The sequence below is a fragment of the Myxine glutinosa genome, chromosome 9, assembly GCF_964187855.1.
Source record: "Myxine glutinosa chromosome 9, kmMyxGlut1.1, whole genome shotgun sequence".
Taxonomy (NCBI): Eukaryota; Metazoa; Chordata; class Myxini; order Myxiniformes; family Myxinidae; genus Myxine; species Myxine glutinosa.
Window position 1 is genome coordinate 30,281,476 of NC_136269.1, and position 27,589 is coordinate 30,309,064.

The 27,589-nt window shown below is 44.0% G+C and overlaps 1 protein-coding gene across 1 annotated transcript in view; it reads left to right on the plus strand.

Moving 5' to 3' along the window:
- The window catches only part of SOS1 (SOS Ras/Rac guanine nucleotide exchange factor 1), a 108,435-nt gene that overhangs the window by 65,865 nt on the left and 14,981 nt on the right, over window positions 1-27,589 (plus strand). Inside the window, exons 6-13 of the mRNA XM_068129357.2 lie at window positions 8,756-8,974; window positions 10,056-10,199; window positions 13,662-13,772; window positions 17,247-17,345; window positions 19,426-19,553; window positions 22,267-22,534; window positions 24,379-24,868; window positions 26,823-26,904. Of these exons, the coding sequence (XP_067985458.1) occupies window positions 8,756-8,974; window positions 10,056-10,199; window positions 13,662-13,772; window positions 17,247-17,345; window positions 19,426-19,553; window positions 22,267-22,534; window positions 24,379-24,868; window positions 26,823-26,904 (1,541 nt within the window). The remainder of the gene's footprint in view (window positions 1-8,755; window positions 8,975-10,055; window positions 10,200-13,661; window positions 13,773-17,246; window positions 17,346-19,425; window positions 19,554-22,266; window positions 22,535-24,378; window positions 24,869-26,822; window positions 26,905-27,589) is intronic.

A 27,589-nucleotide genomic window follows, 5' to 3' on the forward strand; every position in this document is an offset into this window, starting at 1 on the left:
GTCCCTCATGTCCCTCAATTTGGTCCTGGACCGACCCTGCCTCACTCTCCCCTACCGGACCCCAGCTGTCTTGATCCGCCATAGCGCGACTTTCAAAATTCGGGTTTTTATTTTCGTATAACAAAATCAAATTTCGCCGTTATAATTTCGCGCGGGAAACGCGCTCCGAATCGATTCTAATTGTTACAAATTTGGGCCTAATAAATTTAGTCCCGGGTTCGAATTCCACTCCTCGACACCAATTGTTACAGACGTGGCTTAGATGTTATTTACCGAGCGGTTTGGTATGACCACGTCTGCACAAGTTACCCGATTATACCCGAACGTTGACTAATCGCGCTACGCTAGGTCAATGAAGGAAAAGACACACAGCTGGGATTCAAATGACACGACACCAGGGTTCAGTTCTCAAGACCTCCGGAGGAGGTTATACTTATATTGTTACGGAAGGTTAGATTACAACTACAAGAGGGACAGCATAGTAAGATAAGCACTTAGACACACTCTTATATTATTCCCAACAGACGACAGATAAACGGGACAAAAGGCTGACTCACACGGGGATTGATTGCAAGGAAAGCGGGTATCGATGGCTCAAGGTGCACTCTTGGCTCAAGGACAGGGTCGACCCGGTCCGGTCCAGAGATGCGGGAGGTTTCACAGCGCTCGAGGTGGCGTCTTGTCGTCTCAAGCTGGGGGCGCATCTGACTTTCTGACCTCACAAGTCACAGCTCACATCCGGTGAGTCGCTTCGTATCTCCGGCGGGGAGTGACACGCCCTCGGCTCGTTAGCTCCGCCCCAGATGGAATCGGCACGTCGCCTCTCATTGGGTGCGTGCGGGGGGGGTTACCGGCTCCGCCCTCGACGGGGGACTGACAAGGAGCCCCTTCGTGGTAACCCCGTGGAGCGCATGGTCCGGCGCGCATTGTCAATGGCGGCTAACCGAGCCGGTGTGATGACGCACACTCCCCCCGCGCAGCGTCGTTGTTGTTGTAATTGTTGTTGTAGTTGTAGTTGTAGTTGTTGTTTGGGGAAGAAGATGGAAGGAGGTATGGGAAAGGTCCTAAACTCACTACTGGTGCCATATAATCACATTCTGGTGCAACGAAGAGTCAGAATTAATGGAAAGGAGTCCTTAACTGACATAGACTAAGAATAACTAGCAAGATGTCCGAAAGTTGTCTACGTGAGATGCGGTGGACCTGGGCACGACATTTAATGGGGGAAAAAGGGGAAGGTCGGCTCTACTGATTGTTGTTTACAGACAATGGGACTAGGGAATGGGGGATTGGGGATAGTTGGGGAGTATTGGGGAAATAGGGGAATATTTACAAGCGGATATGGAGGCCAAATTCCATATTCGCAACAATATATATATATATATATATATATATATACACACACACACATACACATGTACACACACACATATGTACACACACATGTACACCGACACACATGCATACACATACACACACACACACACACACACACACACACACACACACATATATATGCACACATGCACACACACACATACACACATACACACACACACGTACACCTACACATGTCCCACGGCACATGTATATATCCCACATCCCACATGTACATACATGTTTAAAGTGTACGTGCCCCTCCCTCCTTCCTCCTCCCTCCTCCTCCCCCCGCCCGGCAACGACGGGTACTTCTGCTCGTAACTAATAAAATAAAAACGAAGAAATATCTCTCAGCAATTTCCCGTCTGGTAATTTATATATTTTACAAATGTGAATGACACGTCCATGCACACGTGAAATGGAGTTTGTTTTTTCACACGTGAAATGAACACGTGAACCTTTACTTCCGGATAATAATGTTGAATGAAATAAGAATGAAGAAATATATGTCGGCATCATTGTTGACGTTTTTGTGACTACTGTCATCAAACGGAAAAGTAATATATCTTAACGGAAAAGAAAAAGCGAATTTTAAATATATGTCGACATTTTCCCCGACTGTTATTTTAGGCGGTGTATTTTCGTGTATCTTCGTGGCGTGATTTAAAAAAATATATCTCTGCATTTTCCCGTGTGTGCGTGAATGTTCTCAATTATTTCTGACACCGAGTCTAAAACCATCGATAAAAATTAAATCAGATGGTGAATTCGATATAAAATCGTGAGGGTGACTCAATGAATGTGCTTTATTTTACAGGCCTTTGAGAATTCTTTTTTTTTTTTTTTTTTTCCGAGGCTCGTGTGGCTCGTGAAAGTCGAAAGCTCGAGAGTCGAGGCTCGTGAAAGAGCTAAAATCTATATATAAGAGTTCTATAAACGAAAACTTTCATTGGATTTTCTTCCCGTTTTTTTTCAACCGAGTCTAAAACTATGTAAGCGACTGTTAAAAATTAAATGATATATCGAATTTGAGTTGAAATAAACCTGTGTGAGAGAGAAAGACAGCACGGGCCTAACTAAACAGATCTCAAAGCTATTCGAGTTAATAAAATGGTGGATATTTGTTTACATGAAGCCTCTCCAAGAATGGGTGGAGCTACTCTGCAAACGGAGTAAGCCACACCCCGGACAGACAGACAGACAGACAGAATCACCGTCGCCTATTATAATATACAGACTTGGCATTTAATATGGAATTTTTTTTTTCTTGACTTGGGTTTACTTTCTTAACTCAGTATATCAATCGAGTGAGTTTCTTTTACACTTTGGTGATTTATTTGTTAAAAGAACCATGTCACTGATTGTCTGTCGCAGCAAGAAGTCAACAACAGGATTATATCACAGGTGGCGTGGCAAAATGTACGGACAGGTGCATTTGATGATTGGCTTCACAGTCGGGTATACAAGCTATTGCTCAGCAGTATGGCATCACTCAAGGTCAGGTGTCAAAGATCCTGAAACGAAATGCTCAGAGGGGTGTCCCTACTCCAATACCGAGGCCAGGACGTTCCCGCAGAACCACAATGAGGGATGATCGCCAGCTGCACCGGTTAGTCCGCAATGGCCGTACCAAGTCAGCTAATCGGCTTGGGGCTGAAGGGCAGCAACTGGCAAATGTGCCTGTATCCAGAAGGCTATTCAACCAACGACTGGTTCAAGCAGGCTATCGTGCCAGGCGTCCCCTGAGAAAGCCACGCCTGATCAGACAACACCGCCAGCGCCGATTGCAGTGGGCCAGAGAGCACCGTCAAATGGCAGCCAGGACACTGGAATCACGTGATCTTCAGTGACGAGTCTATATTTCTGGCCTATCGTCAAGATGGCCGCGTCCGAGTGCGCAGACAAGTGCATGAAGCCTACAACAAAGATTGTATAGTGCCAAGAGTCCAAGCTGGAGGTGGTGGGGTGACCGTTTGGGCTGCTTTTCATGCAGGCGGCAAAACTGACCTGGTTGTTCTGAATGGAAACCTGAACCAGTTCAAGTACAGGGCCATTCTGGAAGAAACATTGCTTCCATTTGCTCGTGGAGCCTTTCGAGGAAACTTTGTCTTCCAAGATGACAATGCATGGCCTCATTGTGCTCGCATGATCCAACACTTTCTTGCTGACCGTGGTGTTGAGCATATGGAGTGGCCTGCCATGTCCCCGCATATGAATCCGATAGAGAACTTGTGGGCAGAATTAACGCGTCAAATCGACCACTTGGACCAGCAGCCGACCTCTGTGCGTGAATTGCAGCAGGCCGTTGTCACTGCATGGCAAGCGATTCCTGTCCAAACCTTGGCAAATCTCGTGAACAGCATGCCTTAACGTGTACGTGCTCTCCTGAATGCTCGTGGGGGTTACACGAAGTACTGAACTGTAATTTTACTGTCTGTAATCCCAGTCGTAATTTAACTTTTGTTTTTGTTAAAAACAATTTTGGCTAATGTGCAAAATAAAGAGATACTTCTGGAAAACGTACAGAAGTTTAACACAGTACTGTCCATGAATTGAGTTCGATATCAGTTTACATCACTTTCAAGGATCAATTTATTTGTTTCGAAATGTCAAATGTGGTTTTTCTTTCTTTTAAAGGTCACATTAACAAAATCTAGAATAATTTCAACATAATTCCAATGAACTTTTGGTTCTAAGACATCTTGAAAAGTAAGTTCACCGCCAGAAAAAAATATTCCATATTAAATGCCAAGTCTGTAGATAGTGGCAACATTATTAAAGCTAATTCTGCCCATGTAAACGTCTGGGATCATGCGCAGACTGGCTTTTTTTTTTCAGATAGCCATGTTGTTTTCACAGATCAACTTATCTTTGGTTTCCACTGACATTATATTTGGTTTATGGAGTATACAGGCTAGTCCACTTCAACCTGAATATTAACATTTATAAACGATCCATAAAAACAACACAAGCTTCAAACTTTTTCACATTGTGTTGCAGCCTGAATTTAAAATGGATTTCATTGAGATTTTTTTTGTCAATGATCTACACATAATACCCCATAGTGTCAAAGTGGAATTTATTTCTAGGAATCTATACAAAATAATTTAAAATGAGATACACAAATATATAATTTACATAAGTATTCAACACACTGAGTCAATACTTTATAGAAGTGCCTTTAGCAGCGATTACAGCTTCGAGTCTTCTTGGGTATGCCTGTATCAGCTTTGCACATCTGGATTTGGGGAGTTTCTCCCATTCTTCCTTGCAGAATTGCTCAAGCTCTGTCAAGTTGGATGGGGAGCGTTGGTGAACAGCAGTCTTCAAAACGTTCCACCGATTCCTAATAGGATTCAAGTCTGGGCTTTGGTTGGGCCACACAAGGACTTTCACATTCTTGTTCTGAAGCCATTCCAGTGATGCTTTGGCTGTATGCCTGGGGCCATTGTCCTGTTGGGATGTAAATCTTCGCCGCAGTCTAAGGTCTTTTGCACTCTGAAGCAGGTTCTCTTCAAGGATTTGCCTATATTTGGCTCCATTTATTGTTCCCTCTATCTATACAAGTCTCCAAGTCCCTGCTGCTGAAAAGCATCCCCATAGAATGATGCTGCCACCACAATGCTTCATGATAGGGATGGTGTTAAATGGGTGATGAGCTGTACTCGGTTTCCACCAGACGTAGCACTTTGCATTCAGGCCAAAGAGTTCAATTTTCGTCTCATCAGACCAAAAAATATTTTGCCTCATGCTCTCATAGTCTCACATGGCTTTTTGCAAAATCCAGGTGTGCTGTGATGTGCCTGTTGTCAGGAGTGGCTTCCATCTGGCCACTCTCCCATAAAGCCTAGATTTGTGAAGTGCTGCAGAGACTGTTGTCCTTCCGGCAGGTTTTCCCATCTTAGCTAAGGAACTCTGTAGTTCTGTCAGAGTGGTCATTGGGTTCTTAGTCACCTCCCTGACCAAGGTCCTTCTTGACCGGTTGCTCAGTTTGGACGGCATGCTCTAGGAAGAGTCAAGGGTTGTGAATATTTTCTGTAAGTACTGTATCAAGATATAACATTATATAACAAGGCCGGTTCCAGTTTGCTCTACGTGTTGTTGGTTGATGAGTTCCTCCACCCAGCTCAACAAAGCTAAGTTTCCCAGACCAGATAGGTTGTGTTTTACTGTTTTATTTTCATTCCTGTTGTGCTGGTTGTGTTTTTGTCCAATTTTCTATGCCATTCCTTGCCTTGTGTTGAATTGTTAAATTCATGTTTTTGGTAAAGTCCGGCCTTCTCGTGTAGGGCCGAGCTAGTCGGGTTGTTGCTTCTGCCTTCGTTTTTGACCACACGTGCTTAATTTTTCGCTCCTTTTATCACAGGTATAGGTAGCTCGCTCCAAAAAACATGCAAAAAAACCAAAAAAACTCTTCGTTCCTCAAAAAACAAACAGAAAAACCCAGAACCAGTTTGAGAATTGCCGGATTTCCAGTTTGAGAATTCTGAGAATTCCATTTTTTGCAGAGGCTGTGTGCACACGACAGTCACTTCACCTTCACGTCCATCCATGGTGTCAAACCCCTCCATGTCAGTATCCTCCCATCCCCCAACCCCATCTGCTTCCCCCTTGTCCCACCCTCTGTTTCCACCTTTTCCCGTCAACTCTCAGCCTCCCCTCATCCCTCCCTCTCTCAGCTTTTCCCTTATCCTGCTCTCTCTCAGCTTCCTCAACCACCTTCTCCCTCTGAGCTCCCCCCCCCCACCCCCCCATCGTCCTGCTTCCTCTGAGCTCCTCCTCGTCCTGCTCCCTCTCAGCTCCCCCTCGTCCTGCTCCCTCTCAGCTTCCCCCTCCCCTCCCTATTTCTCCCGTGAGCCCTCCCCTCCCGGCTTCCTCCCCCACCCCACCCCTGACCTGCACCCCCCCCCCCCCCAGCTTTTTCCCTGCCCCACACCCTCCAACGTTTGACTCTGCCCTGTACCCTCCAACCTGACAGATCTCTCAATCCAAGCCACTGCCGATAAACCAGACATCATCTATTTAACAGAATCCTTCTTTCCACAGGACGTCTCTGACTCCATCATGTCTCTTTTTTTTCCCCTGGCTATTTCCTGGCTATTTCCCTGGCTATTATCTCCTCCGGTTTGATAGACTTGAACCCAGTCCTGGTGAAGGAGTTGCACTGTACATCAAGAACTCAATTTCTCACCTTTTTTTTTTTTTTTTTTTTTGTATACAGGGTCGAGGCTCGTGAAAGAGCTAACATTTATCAAACAAACAAATCAAACAAACAAGCAAACAAAGTATATAAAAAGGGGAGCGGTCGACAAGATGGGGAGAGAAGGGGAGGAAGCACACAAACACAACATTTGAGGGCAGGGACATCGGGAGATGTGTGGGAGGCAGAGGGCCTGGGGGGAGGCAGGATGGGTATAAAACGCAAGGACACCAAGGACTTCCAGGAAAGAAGACAAAAGTCACCTCAAAAAAGTGGATTTGGGGTGAAATTAGCAGGGGTAGAAAAGATCAAGGTTTTGGATTGAGGAAGATAAGAGATGGTGGTGAACAGCCGTTTTAAAGACCTGGAGGGAGGAGTGGGATTGAAGAGAGTGAGGGAGTTTGTTCCAGAGGCGGGAGAAAAGAGGAATGAAGGAGTGAAGGTGAGCAGAGAGTCTTGATTTTGGTAGTTTAACCATAAGAGGGTTGCAGGCAGATCTTGTGCGACCTGCAGTAATATTAGGGGGACAGAGCCCAGAGAGAGCTGGGGGAGCAAGGCCGGAGAGGAGTCGGTAGAAGACGGAAAGACCACCAACCTGCCTGCGGTGAGTAAGTGAAAGGCCCTCGGAGATAGCGTCATCGCGGGAGATTCCAATGATTCTGAACGCTTTGGTTTCAACAGCGTGAAGACGAGCTAGGTGTGTGGCAGGAGCACCAGCCCAGAGGGGAGAGCAGTATTCCATTGAGCTGCGGATGAAAGCCTTGTATGTGGTGAGGAGCTCAGGTGTGCCAAGGAAGGACTTCGCACGACGGAGGATGCCCAGTCGGCGACTGGCTTTGGAGGCCAGCTTGGAAATGTGGTTTTCCCAGGAAAGATCATGGCAGATAGTGAGACCCAAAAGCTTGAGTGACAGAACTTCTTGGAGAGGATTATTCAGAAAGTAGATGGGAGGGTTGTCCAGTCGGTCTTTTCGGAGAGACATCGTAAGAGTGTGAGATTTGTCAGGATTGAAAGACATGTTCCACTTGTTTGCCCAGTCTGTGATTTTGTCCAGGTCTGCAGAGAGTGAGGATGCTGCAGACTGCCGATCTGAGGGATGAGGAATGGAGCGGCAGAGAGTGGAGTCATCAGCAAAGAGATAGAGAGGATTTTCAAGAGAGTCAGAGAGATCATTGATGAAGACCAGAAAAAGCACAGGGCCCAGAACACTGCCTTGGGGAACTCCAGCCTGAACAGGAAGAGGAGATGAGAGAAACCCATTCAGGGCCACACGTTGACTACGACGAGAGAGGAAGTCCGCCAGCCATGCGTGGAGATTTCCATGGATACCAAAGGAGGAGAGTTTGGTGAGCAGAGTGAGCAGGTGAGCAGAGCAGGTGCCAGACCGTATCGAAGGCACGTGATATGTCGAGGGAGACAGCTCTAATTTCCTGTTTGGCATTGAGGACCTCCATCCATTGTTGAGACAGCAGAAGCAGCATGTCCAGAGTAGAGTGACCTGGTCTGAAACCAAATTGATGATCAGAGATCAAGCCATTGGAGAAGAGGAAAGATTTCGTATCCGAAGCAATGATGGATTCCATGACTTTGCTGATAATTGGGAGAAGGCTAAAGTACTTTCCAAGTACTGCTCTTACACCTCCCAAACCCTAGTACCTCTGAGTGTGACTTCCCTTCCACTCGCCCCTCATTTTTGTCTGTGTGTTGTCCCATCCTCCAAACAGTGACGACTCCATTTACATCTCTCTCCGACGACATGCACCAACGTTTAACCACTCATCCAAACTCTCTCTTCCTCAAATATGGCTATTTTAATTGTCACCATTCAAACTGTTTGGGTGTTGGTACCTCTCTCACCAGTCATGGCACTTCAGCGAAGGACTTCTGTGACTCAGTGGGACTAACTCAATCTGTGAACTTTCCCACCTGGATTTCTGTCAATAGCCAATCCTCCCTTCTGGATTTGCTTCTGACCAACTTCCCCACCAATGTCTCATTCTCTTCCTCTCCTCCAATTAGTTAATCTGATCATGTGCTTGTGAAGGTCAACATCTCTCTAGCGATTCTCAGAGAACATTGATCACCCTCTATATTAAATAGCTCGATTATCCGTGAAACTTCATCTCACCTTGACCTCTTCGTCAATGCTGACTGTGTGTTTTTTTTTTGGTTTAGGTGCTCATGGACATGTTTCAGCAAGACGAGGATACTGACTTCTTATCATCAGGGATGTTGAGCTGCAACGAGGATGCGAGTGCTGCAGACGAGCAGACGTATGATGACTTGGTGAAGGGCCTCATCGCCGAAGAGCGGCAATACCTACGCGAGCTCAATCTCATCATCCGTGTCTTTCGAGAGCCCCTCGTCTCATTCCCGAAGCTCTTTTCTTCTTCCGTGTGTACCAAGCTTTGTGTTCCCTTTTGCATTTTCACTTAAACTATGATCACCATTTGCATAGTTAAAGGTGTGTTCACCTATCAAAGTAATCAAACATCTCCTTTTTGTAATAAAATTATGTGGGTAATCTGTATTAGATAAGCATATAGTGCTGGGATTGATATTGGGATTGAGGAATCATAGTTGATTTGTAATCCCAGCTAAAGAGTGTTTATACAAACGCAAACACAGTAACCTACAGATAAGAGGATTGGGGAGGGGAGATTAATTGAGTAGAAAGGTGGTACCAGATATGGGAGAAAAAGGAACAAAAGGGTTGAAGTGGGCAGAGTCTGGATTTTGAGAGATTAATCAGGAATCGGTTACTGGAAGAACACATGGATTGTGTGTGTGTGTGTGTGTGTGTGTGTGTGTGTGTGTGTGTGTGTGTGTGTGTGTGTGTGTGTGTGTGTGTGTGTGTGTGTGTGTGTGTGTGTGTGTGTGTTTATATATACACACACATATTATATATAATTATATATATATATATATATATATACATACATACACAAACCCTGGTGTTGGGCTAGCGGCTAGGGTGCCGGCTTAGGATCCTAGGATCCTGGGTTCGAATCCCGGTCGATCACTGAATTAACGCCAGGGGGGTTGACTCAGCCTGTTCATCCTTCCGAGGTCGGCTAATTGAGGACCAGTTCACTGGTATATATATATATATATATATATATATATATATATATATACCTATATATATATATATATATATATATATATATATATATATATATATATATATACCTATATATATATATATATATATATATATATATATATATATACATATATATATATATATATATATACATATACATGGTATATATAATCACAAATGGCTTGAGCCTTGCATTCTGCATAGTAATGATAATGAAAAACATGTTTTATGTTTTTTTTCCTTTTTTCAAAGTCAACATCAGAAAGAAATAGCTGTTTGATCATGTGGTCAGAAGTCTTCGTGTCTTCATGAATTTCATGTACCCACCTGTCCATCGCTTCGTGCATGGGTTTGTGGTTTTGAGTGCAGGATGTGGATTCCGTGTTCAGCCGAATCCTGGACGTTCACGAACTAACCGTGAAGCTCCTGGGCCTCATGGAAGACACTGTGGAGATGACGGACGAGAGGAGCCCTCACCCTCTGGTTGGCAGCTGCTTTGAGGATTTGGCCGAGGTACATCTGACACTTGATCACCTTTCTTGAGCTCCCGTTTATACTCCCCTCTCTCTCTCTCCCGTGTTGGGACAGGTTATTGTAACGATCAACCTTTTCACGCTGTTTTAAGTGTCAGAATAATTTTGAGGGAATGTCATGTTTTGTAAATATACAAACTTGGCATTCACCAAAAGTTGGAACTTGTCTCACCTCGGCACTTACTGACATGCATCTATCTGGTGAATAAAAACTTTTGTTTTTATTCTTCAATTCAAGGAGTACTATGTCATTGTTTATTCGCATCTATATTTAACTTCACTTTGGGAACCGAGAGGAATTGCAATGAATAATTAATTTCTGCCGAATGTGACATTTGGAGGTCCTTTATTTACTTATTTAAGGAGGAGAGTTGTGAGTGGGAGAGGTAGGGGATTGAGGGGGTCGGGGTGCAGGAAAGGTTTGCTGATTTGAAAGAGAAACTTGTGTGGTTGAGTTTGTCTTGGCTTTGGATGCTCCACGTGCTCTGCTGATTACAATTTGCAAATGAAAATATTTGTCAGCAATAGTTTGGATTTATCAACTATGTTTACCCCTCCTCCCTCCACCATGTCCTCCCTCCAATAAAACCTTTTAAAATACTTTTTAAATACCAACCTACTACCTTTTGACCTTTATCTTCTCAGAAATCAACCACTGTGATTATTATTTATTATTATGGCCAAATGAAAGTCCCATTTGATCTTTGTGAAGTTGCTGGAAGGAGATGATTATGAGTTAAGGGTTTATTAGTAAGTACATTACTTCTGTTCTGATGTTTTTGAATAATTATTTTCCTCAGCTGAACTTCCATGGGTTATTGATGCATCATATTTAATCCTTAGTGCTTTGTCCTGTTCCGCATTATATTTGAAAACAACACTTTTATTGCCTTTGCTGAGAATGGTGTAGCCACTATGACGCCCATTAAAACTTCACACAACATTAAGTTCTTCTCTCATGCCTCCCTCACTTAGGGCTAGCAGGATAGCCTAGAGCAGGGGTCGGCAACTTAGCTCTCACTAGCCAAACCCGACTCTTTTATGACCCCAATGTGCCTCGCAGAGCCTCAAACGTTATCGTTGCAAATGCACATATAAAGATCAAATAAACAGGCCTCACGCGTAAAACATATTCACAAATAAAAACAAAAATAAAATATAACACATATTCACAAATGACCACGGGTTGTCATTTTGTGGTGTATATTCATTTCATTTAGATCCACCTACCGTACTACCTGCTCATTTTGTTGTTTATTGCCCTAGGCCTGTCCCAGAGCCGTATATCTGGCCTGTCATGCACGAACAGGCCCGCGGCACAGAGACTGATCTTATTGTTGTTTGTATTCCTGAGTCTGTAGTTTCATTAAGTTTTGTTTAATCATTGTATCTTTCAATCAGTCCATCTGTGTAAGAACGGTTTCAGATTTTCCTTTTTACTTAATTCACTCTCGAATGTGAAAATGGCGAAATGAAAGAAAGATGAGGAATACCGTTCTTTTCAGCTCGAATGGACGGACATGTACACCTTTGTGGAGAAGCTGGGATTTCCTCCTTGTTAGTCCCCTACCGGTGTACACCGGAGGGGACTATAGGTTTACACTCCGTCCCTCCGTCTGTCAGTCTGTCAGTCCGTCACGCAAAGAACAGCTTTCCGGACTTTTAAAATAAACTTCATGCTAATGATTTCAAATTTGGTACATGGTTTCCTCATGATAAATTACAGATCAAGTTCGAACTTCACGACGTTTCGATCATTTTTGACAAAGTTATGGCACTTTGAACTTTGGTAATTTCCCCAACAGTTTTCCGGACGACAGACTGCCGGTAGGGGACATGTATTGCAGCGCAATACTCAGAATGCTTGTTTTGTATGCTGTGAACGTCTGACATCCAACAAAAAAGGAACTCACAACGACGTCGCATGACAAAACATGCATCCTTTACAGCAAAATACCGAGAAGGCGAAGCTCGGAAGAAGGCCTGCGAGGACCTGCAAATAAATGAAAGAAAGGAAATGAAAGTGGGGTAAAGTAAACTGGTCAAATAAAGTCGGAAGTTTTAATTCAGCAAGCTTTGTAGGTCGGCTCTTTCGACATGGTTCGCAAAGTTTGGCCTCTCATGGATGGCGAATTTGTGAAGAGCTGTATGCTTAACATTGCCAGAGAGCTGTTTGATTAATTCCCCAACAAAGAAAATCTTGCAGCAAAGTCAAGACTCGTCTTTATCGGCAAAAACGGTTCACGATCGAGCTGTGAAAGTTGCTGACCATATTGACAAGTAGCAAGTGGAAGATATTCGTTCTGCCTTTTCTTTTTCTTGACCAGAAATGAACCGTACTTCAAAGAAATCAGCAAAATGATGCAACAGCAGAAGTCCCATCAGAAAATGGCAATATTCTTCGTCTTCCTCTTCAGACCCATTGTGCTTTTCAGCTCGGTTTTGAGCAATCCTCTCGTACTCCAATGCAATTCCCCTTTCTGACCGAAGTTAATTTTCAACACTTCTCCATGTGTTTCTTGGCCTCCCCTCTCTTCCTTCCCCCATTAGTGTCCAAAAGATAGATTCTTTAGTCAGAGGTCCCTCTTGTTTTCTCAATGTATCGTACCTGTCGCAATCTTCATTCTTTGAAAATCCTTAGAATTCTTCTTCACCATCTATGATAGAACACCATCAGTTTGCATTCCATTTCCCTGCTCATTTTCCATGTCTCCACACCATATAGTAACACTGATTTAACATTGGAATTAAAGTCTCATCCTAGATTTTACTGAAAGTTTTCTGGAATTTCGAATCTTTAATAGAGAGTTCAACATTGCTTGAGCTTTCCTTGAACATAAAATGGCAATGGAAGTGTGCAATATAAACTTTAATTTTTTACTATTTGATAATTACACTTCCACGAGGAAGTAGGCTACTTTAATTGTGTGTTTAATTTGTAAGATTGGCTCTTTGTGCACCAACTGCTCAAGGTTTTAATTTTGTTTGCCTCTTGTGCACAAAAATATTGCCGACCCCTACCTAGAGGTACACATGCTCGCCTCTGAGCTATCTTACCTGGGTTTGAATCACGACCCGGCTATAAACTGTCATCCTAGTGTTTCACAGACAGGATGATTCATCAGTATGTGTGCCATGACCCCGGATGGACGTCTCACCTGCCGGCATCAGTTGGTGGGCTTTAAAGATCCCACGGTGTCCTTCGCAGAGAGTAGGCGAGCTATCGCCGACACCCTGAGCAAATTACTCATTCCAGCCCTAACCTACAGGGGGCACTACATCAATGGCACAGCAATGTCCCCAGCGAATGATGCTACCCGCAGCCATGTGCTGCATCGGAAAGAAGAAAAAGAAACATTCTTGGTCTCTATTATTTATTTTGAAACCAAATTTGCAATTAGCCATAATGGATCGTATTGACCATTGCAATTATCACCTGCAGGAGCAAGCTTTTGACCCGTACGAGATCTACACACAGGACATACTTCAGCCTGGTTATCGTGCTCGTTTCATGAGTGTGATGTCAAAAACTGGGGCAGCGCTTTACCTGCAGGTGTTGTACATCAAGCCTTTGTGAGGTCTTGTTTAACAATTTGCTTTGTTTCTGTTAATTTGTTGTTCTTTTTTTGTCCAGTGTCAGACGGTTGAATGCTTGTGGCAGTGCAAGTAGCCATGTTGTAGGTGGTGTGTGTTTTTGGGGGTTCAGCAAGGCTTTTTTCTCAGTCTTTATGTCGAATGCATATCTTAAGGGGTCAGCACACACTCAGACCAAGGCAACGAGACGAAATAATTTGAGACGTACCTATTGAGCCCAATTGTATACCACATGTCTGTTTGCCATGGCAGGTTTGTCACATGTATGAATTGGCATGGATAAAAAAACCACCTTTAGAGGCCATTTTTCCCCGCAAGCGGGGGTTGGCCTTTTTCGGGGACCGTGGTTGTTGTTGTTTTTCGGTCCCCTTTTTGAAGCAATGTTTTACGGCCGGATGCCCTTCCTGCCGCCAACCCTGTTTGTCGCCTTTTTACGACACAGGGAATTACCAGTGAACTGGTACTCAATTTGCCGACCTCGGAAGGATGACAGGCTGAGTCAACCCCCCTGGCGTTAATTCAGCGATCGACCGGGATTCGAACCCAGGATCCTAGGATCCTAAGCTGGCACCCTAGCCGCTAGCCCAACACCATGGATGTCAAAGGAAAATAAAGGGCTGTTTCGGACATAATCAATTTGATTATTAATTAATGGAAGATTGAAAACGGTGGCGTTGCCAAGGCGTGATCATTGTCAATTCCTCGAGAGCAGGCAATGTAGTGCATATCACGCAAAAACATGTGAATCGGTGGACAATGATTTGAGAATGTACATAAGGTATCGATAAGTGCCGAGTTTATAACACAAACGGTTTCTAAACGAGAACGAACACGCCATGAGCCGGATCACTTTATCACGAGTCTCCATTCCTTCATCCATCGATCAAAATCCTGAAAACCTTAGCAAGAACCTTTGTAAGTGAGCAATTCTCACGGGGACTGTGAGAATTTAAAGAGGAAGCCCATCATAATTTCAGGCCGACTTGCGATGGGTACCAAACGTTGTCCTTCAGTAGTGCTGCCCATGTCACATGATCAAATAAAAATATCCCTGGCAGATGAAGAAAATATAAAAGATGCAAAGGTGTAAAAGAGACCAGAATTTATAGAATGAGTTTGAGCGTCGAAGGGGGTTCAGCGAGTCATGGCAGTACTTGATTTGTCTTTGTAGAAAATCCGTTAGTTTGTTATTTGTTAATATAATGAGTCAGAATCCTTACTTCTAACATGCAATTTGAAGTCTGTTTAATCTTGAATACAGCACATGTTGTTCATTATTCATTCATTCCTCTTTTTTCATTCCTCTTTCAGCACAATCCTTACATTCCTATTTCAGCACACGTTCATTATTCCTCTTTTCTCCCACCTCTGGAACAAACTCCCTCACTCTCTTCAATCCCACTCCACCCTCCAAGTCTTTAAAACAGCTGTTCACCACCATCTCTTATCTTCGCCCATCCAAAACCTTGATCTTTTCTACCCCCGCTAATTTCACCCCAATTCCACTTTTTGAAATACCAACTTCTGTCCTGGAAGTCCTTGGTGTCCTTGTGCTTTATACTTCTCCCTCCCACCCCCCCCCCCCCCTTCCCATGCCTCCTCCCCCCGGGCCCTCTCCCTTCCACACATCTCCCTGCTCTCGGATGTTGTTTGTGTGCTTCCCCTTTTCTCCCCATCTTGTCTTCCGCTCCCTCTTTTTGTGTATTTTGTTTGTCTGGTCGATTTGTTTGTGAAGTAAATGTTAGCTCTTTCACGAGCCTCGATTCAGTATACAAAAAAAAAAAAAAATTGTTGTGAATACAATAATTATATTTACACCAGTAAAAAGCCCGTCGCATATGACGGGTTGGAACAGTTTAATTGACGGCGCTGCCTCGTGAGAGTGCCAAGGTCTGAAGCCTCGGCCGAGTGTCAGGTGTGCTTATATCTTCTTTATTTATTAGACATCCTACGGATGTAAATTCGGTTATTATTCGAATGCGGTTCGGGTGCCGGCTTGGGATCCTAGGATCCTGGGTTCGAATCCCGGTCGATCGCTAAATTAACACCAGGGGGGTTGACTCAGCCTGTCATCCTTCCGAGGTCGGCAAATTGAGTACCAGCTTGCTGGGATGAATGATCACGGTGTGTACCCCGGTTTAGAATAGGTACACCGTATCCCTGCGCATCGTAAGAGGCGACTAAGGGTTGGCGTCAGGAAGGGCATCCGGCCATAAAAACATTGCCTCAAACAGGGAACCATGATTGTCATGGGGCCCGCAAGGCTAACCCCTGCTCCAGCGGGGAAAATGGCCTTAAAACTATCATTCATTCATTCATTCTGCGGATGTAAATGAACATTCGTTTTACTCTGCGTGTGTGTTGCTCATCACATTTCACCTCCCTGAGCCTTCTATTTAAAAAAAAAAAAATCCAACACTTCTGTACACCACCCTTGAGGCTCTGTTTGCAAGCCACCGTCTACAATTCCAATAGAAGAGACATAATTACTCTTTTATGGAAAATGTTTTTTGAGTTTGTTTTATCCTCAAAAATAGACCGCAGTGAACACACATGCATGTTGAAAGATTGGCCTTTAAAACCTACCGTTATGAAGGGGGACATACATCTGTACAAACACACAAACGGACATTATGTTTTATATGGTAGATACCACCTCACCTTTATCGACATTATTATGCCTGCAAGGATTTTTTTTTTCTCCATCAACCACTTTTGCTTGTACAATATTTGGAACGCAAGCCCTCAATTATGCTCATTTATCCTTGCAAGCGGCAGGTGAGACTCGAAACACCAACAAAGTGTGAAAGTCAATCCAAAATTATTTGACCCGTTGGCTGCCGAGTCCTCGGAGGAATGTCCTATACGGGCCTGGCACAAATACTTATTGTCAGACTTTTTTCGAATGAAAACGGTGGTGGCTTAGATATTCTATTAGCCAATTGATTAAAAAATTAATTATTTTACGATTATTATTTGTTTATTTTCGTTATTAAGTACTTATTTATTTTCTTTCTCATCTGGGCAATATGTCAGGCACCTTTTGAGTTAGGAAGCTGATATATCAAAATTAATCAAACGACTTTTGTCCTTGTTTGGAATCTACCTCAAGATTTTGCACATCAGCAAGCGTATTGTCTTCTTATACCTAATATCAGTGCACATCTTGTGATGTGCACCGCCCATTGATGTTTTCGTAACACAAGGTGCAAAATTGGTGCCTTGTTCATAAACTGTGCATATCTTTTGATTTTTAACGTCGTGACTGAATCCTTGTCATTTGATACATTTCCTGCCGATTATAAGCAAATCCTATTTTTTTTAAATCGCCGAAACGCGTCAAACGCTGTGAGGAACACTGGATTCTGTTTGATGTGCATGATTTTATGGGTTTTGTGATACTATTGTATGTGTGGTTCTGTTGTAATTGCAGTCCATTGGAGAAGGATTTAAAGAAGCTTTTCAGTACATGTTATCGAGACTGCTCTTACGACCCATCTATCACTGCCTTCACTATTTCGAGCTTTTAAAGGTAATGTGCTTTACACCTTCTTCCTTTTTTCAAAGGTACCTCAAAACTTTTTAGGTTGTGCAAGCTGCATTAAATCTTGCCTTTTGTTGCTTCTTTTTCTCATCAATGGGCACAACCAGACCAAAGTTTATCGTCGACAGACTCGAGACCCTCTTGGGGTGGGGTTAAACGGGAGGTTACCGGGAGGTTACCGGATGTGCATCCGGGAGGTTACCGGATGTGCATGTAACAAACCATTCATATTGTTATGTCGGTAGGGTAGAGCAATATCTAGAGTCAGGTAGATCTAAATAGGTAACATGCTTCGTCTGTCGCGATAGGGAATCCACCTGTAATAAGTTCTGTGTGTTTAGTCTGGTTTGTCGGGTTAAGATGTATACCTGTGAACATACCAGGATGTTCGAGTGTTAGATAGTTAGGGATTAAAGATAAACCCCTGTGCATCACACCTGGTAATCAAACCTTTGTCCCTTATGGCAATGCATACTCATATAGACACTTAGACAGGCCCTGTAGTGCACACAGTAAGTAAATCCCCTTCCCTGACAAGGACTTCGGAAGAAAACAGGCAAGAGGCCAGTTCGGGGCACCGCCGCATGAGCCGCAGCCAGCTACACCTCCGGCAGGCCTAGCCACATCGAGTATCACAAGCTATGACCACGCCACAGGGAACGTGTGATTCGGCGGAGGGCACTGATTGGGTGGCGCACCAAGGCTGACGTCACCGCCGCAAGGTTATATAGGGGCGCGCCGAACGACATTTTCCCTCTTGCACGTCCAGCTCGAACTCTTGCACAGCACGTCCCTCTGGTCTTGCTCTAGCTCTTGCGCAGCACGTCCCTCTGAAGCTCTTGCGTTTCTTCTTGGTCTTGAGAGGTCCTGGTGGTCGTTGGCTTGCCATCTGTGTGGTGCTTGGAGCGGTGCTCGGTGCTCCTGGAGCTTAGAGTGGTGCACGGACCTCGTGGGCGGTCGACGAGGAGCCTGGGGTGGGCATTGGCTCGGGCCTTCGCGGTGCTGTGGTGCTGGAGCGAGGGACTTTGTGGTGTGCAGCGGAGCTTGGAGACCCCAGGCAACAGGACAGATAAGGCCGCACCCACAGAACATTTTGCATTACACGACGAAACAATTCTTTTCGTAACTCATTCCTGTGTCTTGTTTCTGAAGTGAGGTGTGTGGGATCCCAACTTAGGACTTTTATTTTGTATCGCGTTTCCCTGTTCCGACCTTTGCAAATAAACCCTTGTATTATTTTCCATTCCCTGCATATCTTGTGCCGTTTGAGTTCGTTCGCCTTCCACAGGTACGCGCTTTTACCGCAACTGCCGCTTTCCTTCTTCCTCCCGCGTTTTATAGCCGAATCCATGTTTGGCCGTCGCCTCAAGTAAATCCGTTCTGGTCCCTGGTCTTAACCGGAAGGGTCCGCGCGACAATATGTAATTACCTCCGTCACTGAATGGGGACAGAGTTTGTGTTTTCACCCCTGTTTGTGTCTGTCTGTTTGTCTGTCTATGAGCAGGATATCTCAATAAGTTGTGGATGGATTCGGGCGATATTTGTTGGACAGGTTCATTTTGTGACAAGGACGAATTGATTCGGTTTTGGTGAAGATTCGGATCTTTTTGAGATCCTTTTTGAGATTTTTAAGATACTAGAATTTTTACTAGTGATTCTTAACCATTGAGAAATAGGCCCAAAAACTATATATAGCTCATATCTCAAAAAGTTGTGGACAAGTTATGACATAACTTGGTGGACAGCTTGGGTGTGTGTCAGGGAAGAATTGATTCGATGCTGGTTTAGATCCAGATCCAGATCCATATCTGGCCTGTCATTGGGATACAAAATGTAAACGGTTCCGCATGATGGAGGTATGCGCTCTACCGAATGCCGTTGTAGTTTACATTTGTATCATTTTTAATTTTTGGAACGCATATGGTTTGATACACTGTCGGTGAGATTACAGCAATGAGCTCATCTCGAAACGAGAATTTTTTTGATGCAAATCGTTCCGGATCGTTAATAATTGTGTATCTATATTACTACGTTATTTTACCTGTCTTCATTTGTTTTTCACTTTCAGCAATTGGCAGAGAAGAGCAGAGATGAGGAAGACAGGGAGTGTCTGAAGCAGGCCATTACAGCCTTGCTGAACCTACAGAGCAGCATTGAGCGCACATGCTCTCGTAACTTGCCAAAGCGTCGGCCTAGGTGTGTGTTTGTGTGTTTACTAGTCAAACGTTCATTCCATGGGATTTGTCAACAAAAGCCCAATGGTTGCTTACATTGTCCTACCTTTTCTTATCGACCTTACGTTTTTCTGTACAATATCTAGGCTCATGGAATAACGAGTTGACAGTGGTTAAAAAAACACGTACTGAAAGTGGGGCCAAATATGGGGGAAGAAAGGCAGGAGAAAGAGAGACAGCGATAGAAAGACAGAGACACAGAGAGAGACACACAGAGAGAGACACAGACAGAGAGAGAGAGAGAGATAGAGATAGAGAGAGAGAGAGAGAGAGACAGACAGACACTGTAGGATTAATGGGGGATGACGTGAGATGGTTTACCTCTTGCTTTAATCCCTGGAGTGAAGAGGGTAATTGAATATCCTCAGGAAGACAGTTCGACAAACTGGAGAAAAGAGGAACAAAAGACTGGAGTTGCATGTAAAGCCTAGATTTAGTGAGTTTATTTAACCAGGAGAGTTTACAGAAGAACGAGTGTGCCCTGGAGGTGTTGAGGAGTGTTTGAGAGCTAAGAGAGCACAGGGAGCTAGGCAGGAGGATTGGTGGTTAAAACAAAAAGTAGGAGCACTGGACCTGTAGCTTATCTGAGTGCTGGCCTAATGGAACCCAAATTTGTAGCATTCTGACTGGTGGGTCTGGAGAAGAAAATGTTTGTAGAAAGTTATGCGATTTTGTAAAAGAAATACCAAGTCGGCCATTTTAACACACTTCCAGTCACGTAATCAACACGACCTCCGTAATTTAACGACCGTACCCTGACCTGATGTTGTAACCCAAATTTGATAGCATTCTGACTGGTGGGTCTGGAGAGGATTTTTCAAGGAACTTACTAAGTCCGCCATTTTGACCTACTTGGTCACGTGACCCGAACGAGCTTTGCAATCCCCGTTACCAGTCAGGAGCGGAACCTTGCTGCCAAATTTCAGCCGGATCTGCTGCCAGGCCAGAAAAGTCGAAATAAACAAAGGACGGTGCATGATGACAATACCTTACCTGGAATTCCATTTCCAGATAAGCTAAAAACAGGCCACCAATTTGTCTGCGTTGCGAGAGCAATGAGCCTTTTTTTCTTCACCTCTGTCACCAAAGGTGGACAAACGTTATGTTTTTACCGCTGGTTTTTTGTCTGTTCTATCTGGCTGTCGTGAGCAAGATATCTCAAAAAGTTATGGAGATTGGGATGAAGATTAGTGAACAGGTTGTGTGTGTGAGGACAAATCAATTTGATTTTAGTGAAGATCCGAATACGGATACGAGAATTATTTAATTTTTGAGCGATTCTTCATCATTAAGTGATAGGACCAAAGACGATATATAGCATGATATTTCAAAAGGTTGTGGACAGCTTATGACAAAACTAGATGTACGAGTTGGTTAGACGACAGGAACAAGCCAATTAGATTTCGGTTCAGGTCGGAATCCAGTTCTGGCCTATCAGTGGGATACAAAATGTCAACTGTTCAGCCTGGCGGAGGTATGCTCTCTACTGAGTGCCATTCTGGTTTTAAGTGATTCTTCACCATTGAGAGGTATGGACAAAATCTATATATAGCATGGTATTTCAAAAAGTCATTGACAGATTATGACAAAACGAGATGGATGAGATCGACCGAGCACTGTTCTCATTTTTTTGTATACAATATACATGGTCGAGGCTTGAAGGAAGAGCTACAGTCGCTTCGGCCTCACTGTGGGGGATGCTACTAATGTTGAGGCCTATAGATTCAGAGAGAATCCAGGAGAGGCAGACATGATGCTGAGGTGCCAGCCCATATTATAGGAGAGTGCAGTCCTGCATTGAGGAACTGTCAAAGGCCTTGTAGCCTGAGACTAGTTTGGATTTATTTATATAGGTCTGTGTCGGGCGTTTTAAAAATGTTGTGTTGTTTTTTGGAAAACTTTTTTTTTTTGTATACAATATTGAGGCTCGTGGATGAGCTTCGACTATAGTGAATGTTGTTTATTTTCTCAATAAATGAAAAGTCTTAATGCACAGAAAATACAAGCGTTACGCCTAGGTCCCCCGTCGGTGAAGTGATGTGAGTTGACAAAGTGGAAGACGCAAGGCGGCCATCTTGGATTTTGACGTGGCGACCCAATTTCAATAGCGTTCTTCCTTATGCCTCGATACACCCACACACTGGATTAGAAGTTAGTAGTTCGTTTATTTTTCAAGATATTCCGCTCACAAGGTTCAGACATTTACTTTTCAAGATATCGCGCTCACAAGGTTTAGATATAGTGGCAGCCATCTTGGATTTTGACGAGGCGGCCTAATTTTCAATAGGGTTCTTCCATATGCATAGTTGCACCCACACACCAAATTATAATTCGGTCCTTCGCTTACTTTTATAAAGATATTGCAGTGCACGTACATACGCACGCACGCACGGATGCACGGACGCACACACGGACGGAGGGGAAAACCATAGTCCCCCTTTCGCTCCGCGGTGCGACAGGGGACAAAAAAACCCAAACAAACATTTTGTTGTGGAGTAAAATTTTGTTGTTAAGCGAACCATTGTTAAGTTATTGGAAACGTATGCAGAACTTATAAAACTTAATGAGCAATTTAATTGATTGATAAAGTATTTTTTTGTTTACCCTGAATGAGACATTTTCGTTACGTTTTGTTTGTCTATTTATTTATTTATGCACGTCGTTCCATTTGTCAGTGAACCAGTACATCGCTACAATACCAACCCCATGAGGACCAAGCATTTGGCCCTCAAGCGCATGAAAGAGATCCAGAAGAACATCGATGGCTGGGAAGGTCGAGACATCGGTCAGTGCTGCAGCCAGTTGCTATTCGAGGGATTGCTTATGCGTGTTGGAGCCAAGAATTACCGCTACGTGTTTCTCTTCGACGGCCTCTTGGTCTTGTGCAAGCAGCTGGCAGCGTCCCGGTTACCTGGTGGAAGTAGTGCTGAGTATCGACTCAAGGTAAAAGCTTTTTAGCCCCCTTCCCAGAAGGGACTATAGCTTTGCTCTCTGTCTGTCCGTACTACCTGCGGTTTTCTGCACTTTTTCCCCAAACCCTTCAACATATTCAACTGAAACTTTGTACATGCCTTTATTATGATAAGTTACAGAACAAGTTTGAGTTTCAGGGCATTTCATCAATTTTTTAAATTAAATAAATTTTAATTATATAAATTATATAGTCCCATGCAGACATTGGGACCTTTGAATATTAATTTGCATTCTGCATAGAGATTATATAAATGTTTAAATGCAATTGGATTTATTCTCACAGAGAAAAAGTCAACCTTAGAATGCTCCTCTCCGCATCAAAGGAGGCACCGGACACATGACGCTTGATATAGATGAATTATGTAGATGAATTATGATGAATATAGTTGAATTATATCGATGAATATTGATGATGAATGATGATGAATGATGATAAATTCACAATATAGATGAATTATGTCAAATTACCCTTTTTGCCATTTCTGGTTGCGATGACGCAATTCATGATTTGATGGCAATCGTGGATAAGAGGAATTCTAATAACTAGCCAAAAAATTCGAATAACATTGGGAAATAGGTTGCAACTGTAGGTCAAGAAGTCATTATCCCCATGCATTTTTAAACAGGGGGAGGGAGGAGGTGGGAGAGGTGGGATTACAAAAATAAAGATTACATGATGCAAGGGGCGGTTTGGAGCATGTCACATGGGAGAAAGATCTGGGGTGGTAATAGATACCAAGGTTAAGCAGACAGCACAATGCCAGGCAGCTATTAGGCCCCTACCCACAATGCCAGGCAGCTAGAGGTAAAGCAAACAGGGTTTTATGTTTTATTCGTAGGGGGATAAATTATAAATCAAAGTAGGTAATTTTAACACTGTGTAAGAAAATTTAATGAGGCCTCGTCTAGAATAGTGTACGGTTTTGGTCATCACATATCGTTGCAAAGAGCAGGTAGAACGCCTCGATATAGCTGCGAAGAGCAAGTACAATGTCGCGTTACTCGATTGATTCCAGAACTAGCGAGACTAAGCTATGAGGAGCGTTTAAAGGATACGGAACTTTATACATTGGAAAGGAGGCAATTACGAGATCTGATGGAGACGTTTAAGGTAATGAAGGGTACAGACAAGACAGGTGCAATGTTTTCAGCAGAGTGGAAAACGTTAGGACCAGGGGCCATAGCTTGAGGGTGAAGAAGATGAGACATAGAACAGTTTTAATGAAGGCAGGGGTCTTTCAGTCGGAGAGTGGTTAATGCATGGCATGGTCTCCCAGGAAAGGTAGTGGCAGCATAGGGGTGGATAGGTTTAAATGTGATTTAGATGCGTACCTGGACGCATTGGAGATGTCGGGGTATGGGGATATCGGCTTTGGTGTATGGTAGGTAGCTTGTGTGTGGATGGGTGACGATACCGGGGTAGGATAGTGCTGGCATGATGCGCCGAATGGCCTTCTCCTGCATCAAAGATCGTTGTGTGCTCTTGAGGGACTCCAGACCACAAACTTCAGATTTGGGCAAATAAACTCTTCTTTTTTTGGTTTTCTTTTTTAACTGCAAGGGACAAATTTTCTCTCGTTGCCTTTCAAGCCACTTGAGGTGTTTTATAATGATAATCCAGAAGGATGAAGTGTGTGGTTGATGTTATTAGCTGTCACCTTCATATTGTCAATTGTCATGTCACAAAATCAGAAAATAAATACCGCACCGTTGTGTTGTTTTGTTAACATTACAACGACGATGTAAATTAAGTTGGACTGTATTACTTTTCAAAAAGGGTCCACTTTGCTAACTCTTCGTGGTTCCTTCTGCAGGAAAAGTTTCCTGTGCGAAAGGCGAGGATCCACGACAAGGACGACACTCCTGAATGCCGACACGCCTTCGAGGTCATGTGCCGCTGCTCAGAAGGTGGCGGTGTAGGAGGGACAAGTGTGGGAAGCTTGAGCGGAGTCGCCGGCGGCACGGGGGTTTCGGGAAGCCTCGGTGGAGGGGGTAGCGGAGGGAGCGGTTCGACGTTGGTGATGTCTGCAAAGACTGCAGAAGAGAAGGAAGGATGGATGGCGGCTTTAATCTCTCTGCAGTATCGTAGTACTCTTGAGCGAATGTTGGATACTGCCCTGTCTGAGGAGGAGAAGGAGAGACCACTGCGTCTCCCTTTACCTGTGAAATACCGCTTTGCTGAGGAGGATGCCGAGGAAAACGTGGTGTTTGAGGACAGTGTGCTCACCAAGTCGGTTATTCCCCTCATTCGTGGTGGCACCGTACTCAAGCTTATTGAAAGGCTTACGTATCACATGTATGCTGGTGCGTAAAACAATGGCATCAAAACTGCAAAACCGTTAACTGGCTTGACTTGCACGTGTTATGCCTCCGCTGCTGAAGGCGCCATTGGCATTGTTTTGGGGTTGTCTGTGCATGATCATTTTGTTACTATGACAACTGGTGAACCGCTGAAGGGATTTTGACCAAACTCGGCATCACTATGAACTGTAATACGAGGATGAACTGACCAAATTTTGGGTTCAAAACGTCAAAGGGCTTAGGTCAAGTAAGCTCAACCTCTCTCTCTTTCTCCCACTCTCTCTCCCTCTACTTCTCTCTCCCTCTCTGTCCCACTCTCTCCCACTCCCTCGACCTCTCTCTCTACCTCTCTCTCCCCCACGCTACCTCTCTGTCTTCCACTCTTTCTCTCTCACCCTCTACCTCTCTCTCACCCTCTACCTCTCTCTCTCTCTCCCCCTCTACCTCTCTCTCTCTCTCTCTCTCTCTCACCCTCTACCTCTCTCTCTCTCACCCTCTACCTCTCTCTCTCTCCCCCTCTACCTCTCTACCTCTCTCTCTCTCTCTCTCTCTCTCTCTCTCTCTCTCTCACCCTCTACCTCTCTCTCTCTCACCCTCTACCTCTCTCTCTCCCCCTCTACCTCTCTACCTCTCTCTCTCTCTCTCTCTCTCTCTCTCTCTCTCTCTCTCTCTCTCTCTCTCTCTCTCTCTCTCTCTCTCTCTCTCTCACCCTCTACCTCTCTCTCTCTCTCTCACCCTCTACCTCTCTTTCTCTCTCACCCTCTACCTCTCTCTCTCTCTCCCCCTCTACCTCTCTCTCTCTCTCTCTCTCTCTCTCACCCTCTACCTCTCTCTCTCTCACCCTCTACCTCTCTCTCTCACCCTCTACCTCTCTCTCTCTCACCCTCTACCTCTCTCTCTCTCACCCTCTACCTCTCTCACCCTCTACCTCTCTTCCTCTCTCTCTCTCCCACTCTTTCTCTCACCCTCTCTCTACCTCTCTCTCCCCCACTCTCCCTCTCTCTCTCAGGTGATCTTTAATTTTTCATGTTACCTTTAATTGAGATCAAACGTAAGTGGGTTGACATCCAATGTGGGTGGAAGCATGTCCATCATCACGTTCACGGCAAATTCTACTTTCTCGTTTTTATATACATTTAGCTAAATTTGACATGGCAGAAGTTGTACATAAATCCCATATATGACAAGGACATTATTGGACATCAGTATACTTTTAACACCTGAACACAGATAACAAAGACATTAGTACACAATAGATATATCAACATGGAATTTGTACCTGGTGCCCAACATACACGAGCCGTCGGTTCAGATCAGGTACACAATGAAGCCTGGTGTTGGCTTGACGGTTAAGGTGGCTGGCTTGAGATCTTAGGGTCCTGAGTTTGAGCCCGTCATGCCGATGAATTAACACCAGGTGGGTTGACTCGGCCTGCCACCCCTCTGAGGTCGGCAAAACGAATACCAGGTGACTGGTAATGGAGGTGGAGGTGGGGGGGGGGGGGGGGGGGGTGACACTGCATCAGCGGCACAGCCGCGCTTCCGGAAAATGATGCAACCAGCAACCATAGGCTGCACACGAACCATCACCAGGTACACAATATACAGCAACTTTTGATCAAAATAAGACAAACGAGTTGAACACACAAGTGACCTACATGCATGTTGACTTGCATGTGACCAAATCTTGCCATAAAACAATATTAATATTTAAAATGACATGTAAATGACTGACTAAGTTTTCAATGTCATATGTTTGCCTATGTCCTGAGGAATAGAGTATCACCCTGAGTATATCGAGAGTTTAGACAAATATATTTCTTCACTTTTATTGTATTTCTGTCTCTTGTAAAGAAATTTAGAGAATGGTCCGTTAAACCTAAGATGTCTGATAAATCGTGTGGGCTTGGGATCAAGGCATGCTTTCCTGGTTTCAACACTACCTTGCTTCCTGCAGATCCTAACTTTGTTCGCACCTTCCTGACAACATACCGTACATTTTGCAAACCTCAGGAACTTCTGGACCTCTTGATAGAAAGGTGAGGGTTCACTGTGGAGCTTGAGCTTACAGTAACGATATGTATCAAAGAGGGTTAGGTTATAATAATATTGTTCAAGGAAGATGTTGTAGTCATAAAATGGAGGGGTGCTGAAAAGTTAACGAGTTAACAGGACTCCTTGCAGTCGAGATTGATTGACGTGTAGTCTCCCGATGTAGCCTCGCGAGTATAGTTACAAAGCTCCGATCCTCCGAGGCGAAGCTGACAGCACGAACTCGGTGACGGTTTCAATAACCCCCTCATACACACTCTGTTTCAAGCACAGATACTTGTGTGTGTATGACTGTATGTATATATTAGATTGTTTGTATTGTATGGCCAGCCTTTCTGTAAACATGTTTTGCAACGCCTTGCAATAATAGACATTGCGCGCGATGAAGAAACTAAGCACAAACATTCATTCCACACAGAGCAGAGTACTTGTAAACAGCTTTTGCTCCTGAGATGAAACGTTAATAACGTTAACTTCGCGTTTCAGTTTGGATTTATTATTGCACTTTTCAACCTATTTCCAAAAAATGCTTTAAACCTACGTTTCACACAAGAAAGATGCATTGAAGCGCAATATATTATCAGTAGGTAAGCAGATATATCTTTGGTAAGAGTTTCATTCACATCTTGTGTTCATGTTGCACATTAAACACATTATGTTGGGTGTATCTAA